At 29.6% G+C, this 14,964-nt stretch overlaps 1 protein-coding gene and 1 long non-coding RNA gene across 2 annotated transcripts in view; one reads left to right on the forward strand and one right to left on the reverse strand.

Moving 5' to 3' along the window:
- The first annotated feature begins 10,618 nt into the window (after positions 1–10,618).
- The window catches only part of LOC132945338 (uncharacterized), a 37,572-nt gene continuing 33,226 nt past the window's right edge, over positions 10,619–14,964 (forward strand). The window contains exons 1-2 of the long non-coding RNA XR_009664549.1: positions 10,619–10,915; positions 13,824–13,901. This is a non-coding gene — a long non-coding RNA (uncharacterized LOC132945338). The remainder of the gene's footprint in view (positions 10,916–13,823; positions 13,902–14,964) is intronic.
- LOC132944666 (uncharacterized) lies at positions 12,254–13,315 on the reverse strand. The gene has a single exon (XM_061014135.1). It carries the CDS (start codon positions 13,313–13,315, stop codon positions 12,254–12,256), a length of 1,062 nt encoding a protein of 353 aa, XP_060870118.1.

Below are 14,964 nucleotides of genomic sequence, written 5' to 3' on the forward strand. Positions count from 1 at the left end.
ATGATATCAAATTTGAATCGATTCTTTACTGATTAATAAACGATTTACTGAAATATAAGACAAAATGTTATAGGGTAGAAAAGTTTTGTCGTGCAGGTTTGGCTGCATGAATTTATTACTTTATAGTGTATAACTATTACCATTGAATACTAGCATATACATACCATGAAAATAACATTTTAATTTGGTTTCAGTGCAATATAATATATTATTATTATAATCACGATCTAAAGAATATTATGATACATTCATTATATTTTTTAATGCAAAAATGTCTATTGCCTTATAGTAATTACAAATTATGTGCTTTATTGTTTATATTATGTATTTTAGGTCATATAAACAGTGTGTTTACTATAGCTAGTGATATACTAGTTTACTCTTATAAATTATAATGTTATTCTATATGAATTATCAGAGTTACGCTCAAATGCAATCCTCACAATACGTCCAGAAAATAATGTGCAACTTAAAACTGTACAAAGGCTCGAAACAAAAACTAGTGTTTTATTTTTGTTGTTTTTATCATAACTCATGATATAAATCCTAGTCCGAGAATGAAATAATTAAACAAAGAGAAACTATCATACTGCATGCTTGTATACAGAAAAGTGAATAATAATTATTTAAAAAATTAAATGTGAACGTGCCATTGTTTCAAAGGTAAAATATTATACTAACTTTGGAAATGGTGTACTGATCTGCGTAGTTGCTATAGTAGTTGTAGTAGGCAACTTTTTTTTACCATCCAAACTGAACTGCCGGGAGTTCAAAAGAGGAGTCGAAAAAAAAGCGAAACCCAGTTTCAAAAACGACCTTTTTTTTAAATAAAACACAAGTTTAAAAATAAAATAAAATGGTCAGTGATATTATAAGTAAGTTATAATGTATTGTTTAGTGATGGACGGTGGTAACAATTGCTTATAAAACTATATCTGCAGAAGCCAAAAAATAACGATTATAGTTCACGAATCACTGGGAACAGCACAATATGATTTTGAAATTATTCAAAAGTAGTATGATAAGTGATATAATTACAGACCAATTAATTCAACTTACAAAATAGAGTATACAAATATTTATTTACGTTTTGTTTTTGGCGACATCTCTTAAATATTTGCATTCAACAGCCACTTAGGCATACTTGCATGACAATTGAGTTCAATAAATAGTGGCTGCAGGGTAATTAAAAATTCCTTGACACCACCACACTTAATGAATCACTCAATGTATATATACCTACAATCTACATGAATGTAAATGTTTTCAATGTTGACTTGTCGTTGTCAAATGTATGTATAATATATATTGTGTCAATTTTAGGTATATACCTACCTACAAATACAAGCAATAAATTATCTACTTCATTTACAGTTCATGAATTTTAATATTATATTTTGACAAGATATTAGGTATGTATAAATTATAGGAATATACTATAAGATAATATATTCAATAGATATCGATTATAAGGCTCGATTATAAAATACAATCCCAGGTTTTTTAAATAAAAATTTATTTATTATTATACTCGGACTAAGCCCTTATAATACGTAGTTACGATTAACAATATCAATGTTTACGATATATAAATATTACAAAACTTACAAAACTTATTATTTACTTACCTACCTAAATTCAATAAATACAATGAACATTAAAAGTATAGGATTCATGTTGGCGTTCGAAATCACAGGTCTTAGAAAAACGTTGGCCATTGGGAGAATGTGGAGTATAAAAAAACAATTATTATAAACTTGGACGAACACTGAGGTACCTTAAAACATATCAGCAATATAAAGGCTGCAGATCACTTAATTTCACCAATCAACAATAACCGTCAAAGAACTATTATGGTATTAGCCCACAGTCCTACGCTCAGCCAAAGAAAATAAACCTAGAATAAGTATATTATATATAAGAACTATAGGGCATAACCAATTGCGCAAAAACTTTGGCAGAACTCTTTTAAACTGCATTAAATCCAGTGTTTGGCAAGTTCCTTAAAAAAAGGAATTCGTTCCGTTCCTCGTTCTTTTTTTTAAAAAAATTAATTCGTTCCGTCCCTTGTTCCTTAAAAAAAAAATTCGTTCCTTTGTAAAATGAACGAGTTCCTTTTTTAGTTCCAAATAAAATAAAAATTCTTATTTAATCATTAATGCTTTTTTTTCATATGCATATTACTTTAATTTTTGATTCTAATATATACAGGTAGGTACATATTTTATAATTCTATTTTGACATTTTCTTCAAAAATTGTTGGCCAACGTATGTCGATTGTCTTAATGTCGATACTCGATAACGATCACTAATTAGCAATATGCATTATACACATTAAAAAAATATATCTTAATTTCAATTATTTACATAATTATCTGTGTAAATTATTGGAACTAGAAAGGAACGAAAAATTTTGTTATTTTTCCTTGAAAAAAAGAACTAGTTCATTTTCTCGTTCTTTTTTATAAAAAGGAATTCGTTCCAGCAATCCGTTCCTTTTGAAAATCGTTCCTTCCAATTTCCAATCGAAATGATTGGATCCCAAACAACAATACCATATTCAAGAATAAGGCGGTGGTTTCAAATGATTACAAATTATATTACATAATTCTACATATTAACTATAACAAAAATATTATATAGTAATTGGAGTGGGCCAAGGTAATTCACCTGCCAAGAAGGGCACAAAAAAAACGATTTCTCAGATATAAGATACTTCAGTTAATACATAATATACCTATATATTAGGTATACAGGTTTATGAATAATTTTGAAAAAATAATTATTTAATATTTTAGTACTTTTACGAGGATTAAACGCTTTTTAATTAATAATTATTATATTATTCATGTTATATATTATTAATTGTACCTACAAATAAATTAATACATAGGTAATATAATGAGTACCTATAATATGGTTTTCATTTTTCATTTAAACGATTCTCCATTGGGTGTATATTTTAGATTTAATCTGTCGTACCTATACTAGATTCAAAAAACGATTAGACCACATTGGTTACAGTTAGTGGTTACCTATTTTTTCTTTATTTCTTCAACTTTTTACAGGCCTTTTAGGCCCATTTCCGCAACAACCGTTAAATATATTATTTATTAAATATTAAATGTATATATTAATTGTATTTTATAATTAAATACATAATATCAAATTGTATGGGTACTATAATTGAAGAAAGCATCGCAGTAAAATATATGTGTATTCTGTATTGTTCATAACATATTATGTCACGTGAGTAATAATATCATGCGAGTAACTGATATAATTACTCTTAACTTGTGTGTTTGTTAATGGGATATTAATCGTTCTATATAGCTTTGTAAACGTTGAAAAACAGAAATAAAATTGATTTTATAACAATTTATAAACATACCGAGGTACTTGAATGTTAGAGAAATCATACAGTATCCTTGTAAACCGATAAACTACCTAGAGATTCTATAAAACGTATTTTTTTAAAGTATAGAAATGACAAAAAATTAAACGAGTGTACAACGTTATCAACGTTTGTATAACTATCAATAAATACCTTTATTTAGGTATGAAGCGGTATGGAATATAATATATGCGGTATAATGGTATATATGGTATACATTAGTATAGGTATATTTTAAATAGGAGTAGTAGATACTATACACATATATATATATACGATTTACGATGTATGTATGTGAAACGATCGTGATTCGCACGCTGCAGTTTTGTCGCTAGCGCAGCAGCGGTGTTAAAATTTTAAAATAATAATAATAATAATAATAATAATACGAATATAACATTATACGGTACAGTAAATTATATGATATTCGTCGCGTCGGGTGGTTGATGAGGGAGGGCAGGATCGACGGCGGTGACAGGGTGTTAAAAAAAAATAATAAAAATAATAAAAAAAAAAACTTTTTAGGGATTTGAAATTGAATATCCGGTCGTCGCCACAGCCACCGCCACCGCCGTATTTAATCCATCATTTATGCGACGGCAAACGGCATACGTTTAAGTGTCGATATGTCCCCATCATCGAGTAATTTTTTTCTCTCTCTCTCTCGCTCGCTCTTTCTCTCTATTTTTTTTTACCCCCACACCTCCCTTCACCACGACGATAACGTCGACGGTCCTTTGGGGGCAATGGCTGCTGCCACCGCTGTTGTTGGCCGCCGCCACGCAGTATATACGAGCCTTTCGTCGAGCAAAATGGCCGACCGACTCATGCACGCACGCACGCACAAACGCGAACGCACACTACACAGCTAGTGCGTCTCTCTGCCACCACCCCTACACGTCCTTACCTACACGTCAACATCAGCGGCAGCAGAATTTTCCCCCTACTTTTATTTTTTATTTTTTTATTGACGCCTTTTTTGCTTGTGCTCTACAAGCCAATTGTTTCCCTACATAATTATTATAATATATATAGTCACCACTGTCGCCACTACCACCTAGATAGGTATATGTAGATAATATAACCTACATATAACATATATATATATATATATGTACAGAGTTTCGGGTCTCCGGGTATAAAGATATTTGCCATTAAAAATTCTATACGATTATAATAATCTATATACATATATATAGGTAGGTACTCGTATATTCGCCTGCTGTAGCACCACTATACCAGACGACAAAACCGTAGTCGAATCGCGTATTCACCTCTTTTTTTTATTTTAACCGTCGCCCCTTATATAAGCGCGTAGATGTACCTGCACCACTTTATCTATATATGTAAATGTGAGTGTGCAATAAGCCTATGTGCTGCAGAAATGTGTGTGTGTGAAAATATGGTAATTCACGCTGTAATAGCGGCACACACGGTGTGTGTATATGATGTATGTACTGCGACTTGTGTAAATGAATTCGAAAAAAAATCGTATACGACGCACATATGTATGTACTATGTACATATGTATATATATGTATTATATATGTGTGAGCGCGCGCACGCGTTTAATAATTGTCTGCAAAAACCTTCCGGGTCCATCGAGTGCGGAAATATTACTCTGCAGTTTTAATAACTACCACGTCATCAATACACAGTGAAAAAATAAATAAATCATCAGTCTCCGGTTAGGGGATGAGGAGGGGGAGTTTAATACCGAGTGGAAAAGAACATAGTATTTTTATTTTATTTATTTGTGTTATATATGTATTTAAATAAAAACACAATTTGAACTAACCTAACAAAAATACATCTTAACCAAAACGAATTTCATATTCCAACTTAAGAAAACCACGAAAAAGTTATGAAAATCTTAAACGCTCCATATATACTTGTAAGACACTCATTATTTCAGAATACACTACTTAACGTTTTTTAACATATTTATTTTAATATTTTATACAATTTTAAGTCGTATCAAACCAACATTTTGAAAAAAAATTAGCTTTTTACTTTTATATTGACATACGTTTTTTATTTCATTTCTGAATCATAAATTTATTTGAAGGATTTCGATCAATAAAAATAAAAATAATTCTACAAATTCTTGTTTATTTTCGGAATTGATAAATTTCAAATGTAAATTTTTTTTTTGGTTTTTATCCTATATATATATAGTTATAACTGTATAAGTAATAGCTTCAAATTAAGCCAAACCTATATTTATTTTGATTTGAATTTAACTGATATTATCAACCTATATTTAGAGATTTATTATATATATTATGTGAACCAAATTAAGATCTATTATAGAATTAACACAAACAGAGTTAACTTCATTAGTCATTACTCATTAGAAATAAAAGACTCTAGATAGCTGCATATACCTATATATGTCATAATATATAGGATAAATTAGTTACTGATTTAAATAAAACTGCAAACGAAAAATAACAATAACGAAATGCAATACAAATTGTTCAACAAATCAAAATATCATAAATATCTAAAGTATATTATGCCTAGAGACCGTTTATATATAATAATAATAATAATTTATTATTTATTATTAAAAAGTACATAGTTATTATTACAAAGCCCAATACTTACATTACAATGATATGCGGCATTATAATTTATAAGATATACAATATATAGCTTAATATATTAATAATACAAGTATAAAATTCACAAGATAATATTTTTAAATTTCAATAAAGAGAAAGTTGGATTTACATTGCCAATATCCACATCATACTTCCAAGAGGCTCATTAGCAGCGTAGTTCGTGTTACTATAGCAATATAGAACGGATAGTGACTTCGAGAGGAAAAAGATGGAACTTTGAAAATTGAAATTAATGTAACTAAGGAGATTTAGGGTATATTTAGGATTTAGTTAATTTTACCTGAAAGTAGCTTATTAAGAAAATCTAAATTCGCTTGTACACTTCTATCATCAGCTAACGAGGACAGATGCAATAAAGTAAAAACAGAGAAGTAATCATGTGGTAGATGATTCATTTTTAGTATCTACACAGCACAATATAAAAATGTACGTCAAGGAGGCTTTAAAAGGGCAGGTGGAAAAAAAGCCCAAAAAAATAAACACAACCAAGGAAAAAAAAGCCCAGAAATATAAATATGAACACATGTATACTCTACTCCTAATTAGTAATTACCATGTACCTGTAACAAAATATAATTATATATTATCCATAGGTCCATAGGTATAAATACAAACTTGAGCAGCGAAAAAGAAGCTCATATAATATTTCTAATAGAACCAAGAATAACGATGATAATTATTTAGTTGCAATTCAATTTCTATTATATTTATATATATTATATACTAATATTATAGGTAAATTTAAATTTTTTACTATGGTTATATATGATTAATAGTTAAAAGTATAAGTCATATTCAGACATATAATTATTTATACTTGAAATTTTAAGATTTTATTTTATTTCTCTTACATGAGAGTATCCGTATATAAAATTGCCTATATTGGCCTCTTATACAATTAACAATTATATACTACTAGTTATTATTATTTATGATTATTATCTGTTATAGTAGTATATACCTATAAGACTTATGTCTTTTTACTTATAAGTTATTAGTTATAAGTTTATAACACAATATTTCATGACGTACCTATACCTACATATTGTGTTCATATTTATATTTTCATTATAATATATTATTATATTTTGTTATAGGTACATGGTAATTACTAATTAGGAATAGAGTATATATGTATTCACATATATATTTATATTTCTGGGCTTTTTTTCCGTGGGCATTTATTCCGCAATTCCTTTAAAAGATATTATACCTATAGTATGATTAGCTGTATGCGGATCATACAATACAGAAGCATATTCCAAGACAGAGCATACGAAGGCACAGTATAAAGACTTAATGGGCGCAACTAATTTGTACAGAGCACAAACACATTTTACAAAACCTAGAATTTTCAACGCCTAACAACAAGATGATTCAATATATATGTATATCACTGACTGTATTCCCTACACATGCAAGATAGATCCACTGATTTTGAAATCAAAGATAATCGGAACACGATATGATAAAACAACTTAAACGGCATTTTTTAATGCTTTGAAGATTTATTACACGATATTACGATATAAGTACTTTCTATAGTGAACAATGAACATATATATATAATATGGGGCAATGCGCCGATTTACGATAAACATTTCGAGTAAAATTATATAATATACACGTTTTACCTATACACATGTGAGCAGCGCACTTGAATAGATCCTATAGGCACTGTGTTCTAAAGTCATGATGACTATTATATATAATACATACACATACATGGATCCCTATGTTGAAGGATATAACCGATTTGCTTTAGGTTGCTTCCCGTTAAACATACTTCTAATCCACGTCCGTATAACCACACTACATTTTATGTACACCACGGAAGGTAGGTGCTGATGGTGGGGAGGGAGTGTGGTACATATCGGTATGTATACTGTAGTACACGCGCGTACTAATTATACATAGCTCGTCGTTCAAAAGCGCGCAAATTGTAGGGCAACGCACCGACGTTTTATATACATATTATGTATTTATGTGTGTGTGCGTGGGTGGATGTGTAGGTATATATAATACGTATATGCAGATGTATATATAGGAACGCGTAGCTGAAACTCAATCAAGAAGTCAATTTAAAATAAAGTATAAAACCTACAATAAATTGACAGGCTTAGTGTTGCTGCAGCGTCTACCAGTATCAAAATATGCGCGATGCTGGTAATTGCGTTAGGTGTAAATAAAAAACGAGAAAAAAAAATTGTTAATTTGAAAATATGATGCGTATATTCTATAGCAGGATATATACGGAATGAAAATATCTAAATGGTATGTTTATCTTATAACCGTTTGAATCCGATTGAACTACCTACGACCGTGTGACGTGTTATTATGTGTATTATATATGACGTGTCAGTTGGATAGAAATGTAAAATCTCACTGCATAATAGCACTTATTTTATTAGGAATGATTTTAGCTGAAAACTAGTAGTGAATAAGAAAGGAAAATATATCAGAGTTAAACAAATAAAAAAATATATTATGTGGGTCCTATTATACATTATACGTAGACACGAAACCTTCTGTATACAACTTAAAAAAAAATAATATAAAATTGCAATAGGTTACAAATGTTTTTAATTGTTAATATTTTTAAATAATAACGAGCAAATGTGCATTCATTAATTTAGCAAGTTCAACTAAAATTAGTACCTAAATACATTTATTTTAATTGGTAGCTTTTATTTTATTTTTTTTTTTTTTAAACACGTGTTAACACTAGCAGTAGGTAGTAGCCAGTAGGTAAACTTATATAATATATGAATTATAAACAAACTATCAAACATTTGGGATTTTTAAAAAATAAATGTTGAAAGCTTAAACAAATATTGTGTTTAACAAAAATAAAAATCCAGATTTATAATATTATTAAATATACCTATACTTAATACATAATATATAGGTAATAATATATTTATTATGATTAAAGTTAACAATAATAATATACCTCTTAAGAAATATTATAATTACATAAACAAGGACATAAACTATTCATATTATATAGTATCGTTTATTCGTTGAATTGTTATTGTAAAGACAATAGGTAACTACTGCAAATCTATAACAGAACTACAGCATCCCTCGACCTTTGAGTCAACAAGTAAACCTAAATAACATTTTTATTACAAATTTCCATAACGAGAATTATTATTAAATTCATCACCTTCACGCGTGTTCTAAAACGGTTTCCAATAAATAGTATATCGAATATTATATACCTCGATCAAATACAAAAACTTAAATCAAATATTTATAAAGGCATTATAAAAGTATGACCACGGTGTTCTAATAAAATCCTTATACTAATATTATAAATCCTTGATCGCGATAAAATAAAAGGTTAAATGTATATTATATAGTACCATAAAGTACCTACCTATATGGTATTATATATTTATATCACATAAAAACCCAAATGTTTTCCATTATATAGAACAATGATTAAAATTTAAATCAGCGATCTGATTAAAATTTGTCACGATCTCAAACAGGGTCGGGACACTGCAGATGTTTAGCGACGACGCTTTCTGCAATATACTCGTATTATAGTATAATATATATTATAATATAAAACTATAATAATAGCATAAAAATTATGCACAATATGTATGAGATAATTTTTTTCTAGATATAATATTATAAAAATATCTAATGAAAAAGCTTCATATATCCAGATAGAAAGAGATGATTTTTTTTACATATTATTCTTAAGACACATATATTTCTCGATATATAGAGATTATCAATACTATTATTAGTTTAGTTTAAATCACTAATAATTATTTACGGATGTTAACTAGTTTAAAATAACATGTACATTTTTCTTTATAGACGGCCACAATATTTATATCTTAGATGTCAGCTTATACCAACTATGGTCTATGAATATTATAATTATCTAGAAAAATTCAATCCTTCTAAGTGTAGGTACTTATTGCATGCAGCACTGAATAATTATATTAATTGTTGATAACAATAAACTATACTGCGCGTTTTGACCGTTGCATTATGCTGCAATGTGTATACGAGGATATTCGTCGCAATTTTTGTGCCAACTCTCCCCCAACGCATATTATACGCAGGTAGAGGCAATAATAATAATAATAATAATAATAATAATAATAATAATAATAATATAATAATAATATAATACGTAATGTTATTTAGACGGCAAGTCGCAACAAAAGGCGTCTATCCGAGGCGTCTCCGCGACGTTCTCACCGCCCCCGACCCTTTGAAACATAATTTTATACACACACACACACACACACATAGTATAATAATATATAAATGCACGCATTACACACATGCGTTCTATTCACCCAGCTCTCACCTACACACACTCCCACGCCGGTTATACACGTACCCACACCTACAATATTTTATGTACACGTATGGCAATAATATATAAAAACCGGCTCTCTGTTTCGTGGGAAGAAGTATTACTAGCTCATCGTACACGCTAGCGAGTCTCCCCCGCAACTGGTCCACATCTTTTGCGCACAATACCTATCCGCGCATAAATTAAAAGAAACAAAACCCAGACCCTGTGAACCCTGTGAACCCACACTCGTGACTGTACCTTTACTAACTGCGACTATCTATTGCTCGCCTTAATACATAATATTATTATTATTATTATCTTCGTAGTCGTTTCATTCGCCTACGCGACAACGTCGTTAACGCACGCACACGTCGTCTTCGTCGTCTCTGTCAGTTCTACAATTATTTCCGTGCTCGATATAATGATTTACACCGTCTCTCGTCATAATAATTTTATCACGCGTAGCAACAGTATGCCGGTACAACGTCGTCGTGTAATGTGTATAATATAAGAGTTACGCCGAAAACTTTTTATAATATAACGTCATTCCGTCTTTTAGCAGAGGTGAGTGAAATATAATATTTTAATTAAAATATAGTAGGTATAGGTACATTCCGATGAATATCGATGACCGGTCGATTAATAACAGTAAATAATAATAATAATAATAATCAAGTTAAGCAGATGATATAAAATAATATACAATTTTCGAAATCGTCATTAATTTTTTAGGATAGAAACTTTAAAAGGTAACTTTAATAAGTAATAATTAGTGATTGACTGTACTGTAATATTTGGTAAATTTAACGAGAAAATCATATTAAAATGGATCGAATACACAAATAATTAATTTAAATACACGATAATTTATTTAATAGGTAATAATAATTAAGTACAATATACACCAATAATTTTATCCCTCCAAAAACTATTACAAAAAAAAACAATAGGTACGACCCGTCTTGATACACCATAGTATAATATATACGTGGTTAAGCCCCGCGGCCGATTCCGGGAGGGTTCTCCAGCTCAAACCAGTTGGCGGGACGGCACGCGTTCACCTCTGACTCGTGGCCCGAGCAGCGTATAACACGCGTAACACGCGTACCTATATTATATATATTTTATATTGTAGACAGTATTATCGTGTGCGCGGGTCGCCCGGTTCGTACCCTCTCGGACCTCGGAGTCCGGTTTTCGACAACGCTACTGCACTGTTTACGGTGTCGTGTATTCATAATTTAAATGTAGGAACTAAGATATTGAATGAATATAACAAGCTGATAATAAAAAAAAATTTCTAAATATAAGCAGAAAAAAATATTCACCCAAATTTACGCTTATATTAAAAAGAAGTACGAATGTACGATGAGCCACGACTTCACCTTCCTTGTATCAAGCATACAGCACACAACCCTTATCGTTAAATCATAAAACTTATAATTTATGAAGAAAAAAGTAATCAACTAAGTAATACTTGTTTATTTATACCTAATTTATATAATTAATACGACGAATAATGTAACTTTTTTTTCATAAACATTAATATAGATTCTTTTAAAACTGAAAGCTGTTGTTCACTATTTTATCATTATAATATAATATATTTATACTAATACCGTCTGTCCCTCTATCTGTATTTTAATATTGTTAATTGTTCACGTGACTAATATGTAATATGCGAGTAGTAAAAAAAAACATTGAGAACAGCTTGAAAACAATATATAGGTACTATATTATAATCTATGTACAGCTTAAGTTAATTTTTTATGATAGTATTATAATACTCTCTTTTTAAATATCCCAAAAATAAGGGTAGTGGTGTCGTATGCTATCTACGCACTGAATGTTATCTACACATTGCTATTTACGTATATGAAGATAGTCAATGAATGTTCTTAATTAAAGTTGAAAAGTAATTTTCATATCAATAAAAAATGTTTCGAACGTATTTGTTGTGTTTATGGAGCGCCACCATTCTTCTTTAAGCTGCCTTTCCAGCAAATTAGTGGTACCATGCGATTTTATACCATATCTCACCTTTATATGTCGCCAATAACATTCCATAGTTTGAGTTTCAGCTCCTGTTTGTGGATCAATGAAATTAATTTTATGATTTACGGTATTGTGGATATAGCCATGATCGTTTAAACAGCTGTAAGCTTTCCATTCATCTGAAAAAATGGTCGTCCCTGGCTCAATTTCTCTTTTAATAATTGGAAGCAAAGTGGCGCGGTCTCTTTTTTGAACGATAAACAATCGACGTTCTACTATATTATCACGTCTACAACACATTCCAAACACTCGCGGCCCCTGTACGCGTACACCGTAATTTCGATTAGTTATTTCAGTATCGGTATCAGAACTGCTAGATCCTGATTCTACAATTTCTTCTCCAGGTTGACGATCTCCTAGACGTAGGCGACCACGGTTATACTTCCGCTTGCCTTGAAATAAAGATTCGTCTATTTGCACTACGAACCCTACACCACCCGTTTTCGTACGTTTTTGAAATTGGTCAACACAAATATCACGGCAAAGATTGTACCAATCCGACACGGTGTGTTGACTTCTGCCTGTCCATTTCATAATTTGAATTACTTGCATACCATGTGCCCAATACCATACGAGCTCTACTATCTGGCATAAACTTAATCCGCTATTACATTTTCCATTAATATCGACATAGGTAAAAAACGGATTTTTTTTACGAATAGTCTGATAGGTTTGACAACCACGTGTTTGGCAACGTAAGTATTTTGTTTTCACAAATTGCCCATCGGAATCTCGTTTGCGGCTATTTTTATAACATTCCTTAAGAACGCCACCACACACTTCATTGCTAATATTATTGATTTTTTCACAAAATTCTTGTTTAGGTAAGACACCTTTTTGTTTTAAAAAATTCACACTAGTATCATCAGTATAAATAATATGTCTATATAAATCACCAATTGAAGACATTTTGAACGCAATACAAATGACAAACACACGCGAATAATTCACAGACCCATCTAATCGTTAAAAACCCGTGGAATCTAACTTTGTACTTTGTAGAGTGTAGATAAATATTTGTAGATAGCATACGACACTAGTATTCAGTGCGTAGATAGCATACGACACCGCTACCAAAATAAGTTGGTACCTACCTACTGACTGATACTAGTGTATTTCCACGATAATCTATATTTTATTAATTTACCACCTATCATTTTTCTCGTCGTCTATACTCTGTTCCAAAAAAATAATTATTATATCGTTTAAAAAAATATTAATAATAAACTTTAGGTTTATAATTTAGGGAACTTTTAAAAGAATAATATTTCAATATCCATACTTGTAATACTTGGACCCAATTATATGGGTAGGTAAAAAGTATGTGTGAATTGTATATGTTATTATATAAATTTATAAATAATTTGTTGAACTGATTAACGTTTCATTTCTAAGCTCATATTTTTTTTTTTTTCAGGAATTATATCTATTAAATGACATACTAAGGAATATTGAAGAACGTACATTCACAATGGCACTAAATTAATATATTGCGGTAAGTCTTAATAATTTGTTTAACTACTTAATATAATTTTAAATATCGAAATATGTTTCGATTAATATGAATGTATTAAAAACATGAAAGATTTTATTATGCGTCGATCATGATAAATTATAAATAAACAACTTGTTTTTAGTAATCCAATATTAAAAGTAGTATAAAGTATGTATGATAAAATGTTAAACGGTTATTAAATTTATTTTTTTTAAAGTACTAAATTACAATAGCTCAATCACTGATAAAATATGGGTGATTTATTATTCCAAAAACATACAGAAACATCGCGTGGAATATTCATTAAGCATTATTTAGAACAAACAAGTATAGTGATCCGTATCGAATAATTTTAGGACAGTCGGGATGATGATAAAATATATTGAATTCGTTATGCAAAACAAAATATAATAATTAATAATCTATAGGTACCTACATATATTATATATATTGAAAAAAACTTAAAACTTTTATCGAAAATGGAAATTATAAATCCGTTTCCGTTAACATATTATATTGCTATGATAGTGTTAAATCTTAAATAATCTACCAATATATATATTTATAAATACTACATATATTTAACTTTTTATTTAGAACGTCGTTTATAATTTACCTCCATGTAGGTACCTATATTAATTAAATATGGACGAATTTTCGTATAACTCCTGTACCACAAAACTCGATTTTTTTAATAGCCATAATTTATAAATCGTATGGCCAATACTATACCTCATGAACATTGGTTTAGTTATTTTTATAATATGAAATGTGCAATGGTTGGTGTATAACATCATAATAATATTATACTATAGTATAGCATTATAACTATAAATTTATATCTACGCCAATCTTAAAAATTGAAAATATATAGGTACATCTACAGCTGAATGCAATGGCTGAGACAAACGACAAAACGAAATTAATTCCAGGATGTTGTTAATCGCGCACGTATATTACATTGTATAGATGGAGGGATGAATTTATACTGTAGCAGGCCAAAAACGTAATTATTTATAATGGGGGTTTTTCGACGTGTTTCGTTATATTGTGCAGCTTATTC

Source organism: Metopolophium dirhodum, chromosome 5 (assembly GCF_019925205.1).
Source record: "Metopolophium dirhodum isolate CAU chromosome 5, ASM1992520v1, whole genome shotgun sequence".
Classification (NCBI taxonomy): domain Eukaryota; kingdom Metazoa; phylum Arthropoda; class Insecta; order Hemiptera; family Aphididae; genus Metopolophium; species Metopolophium dirhodum.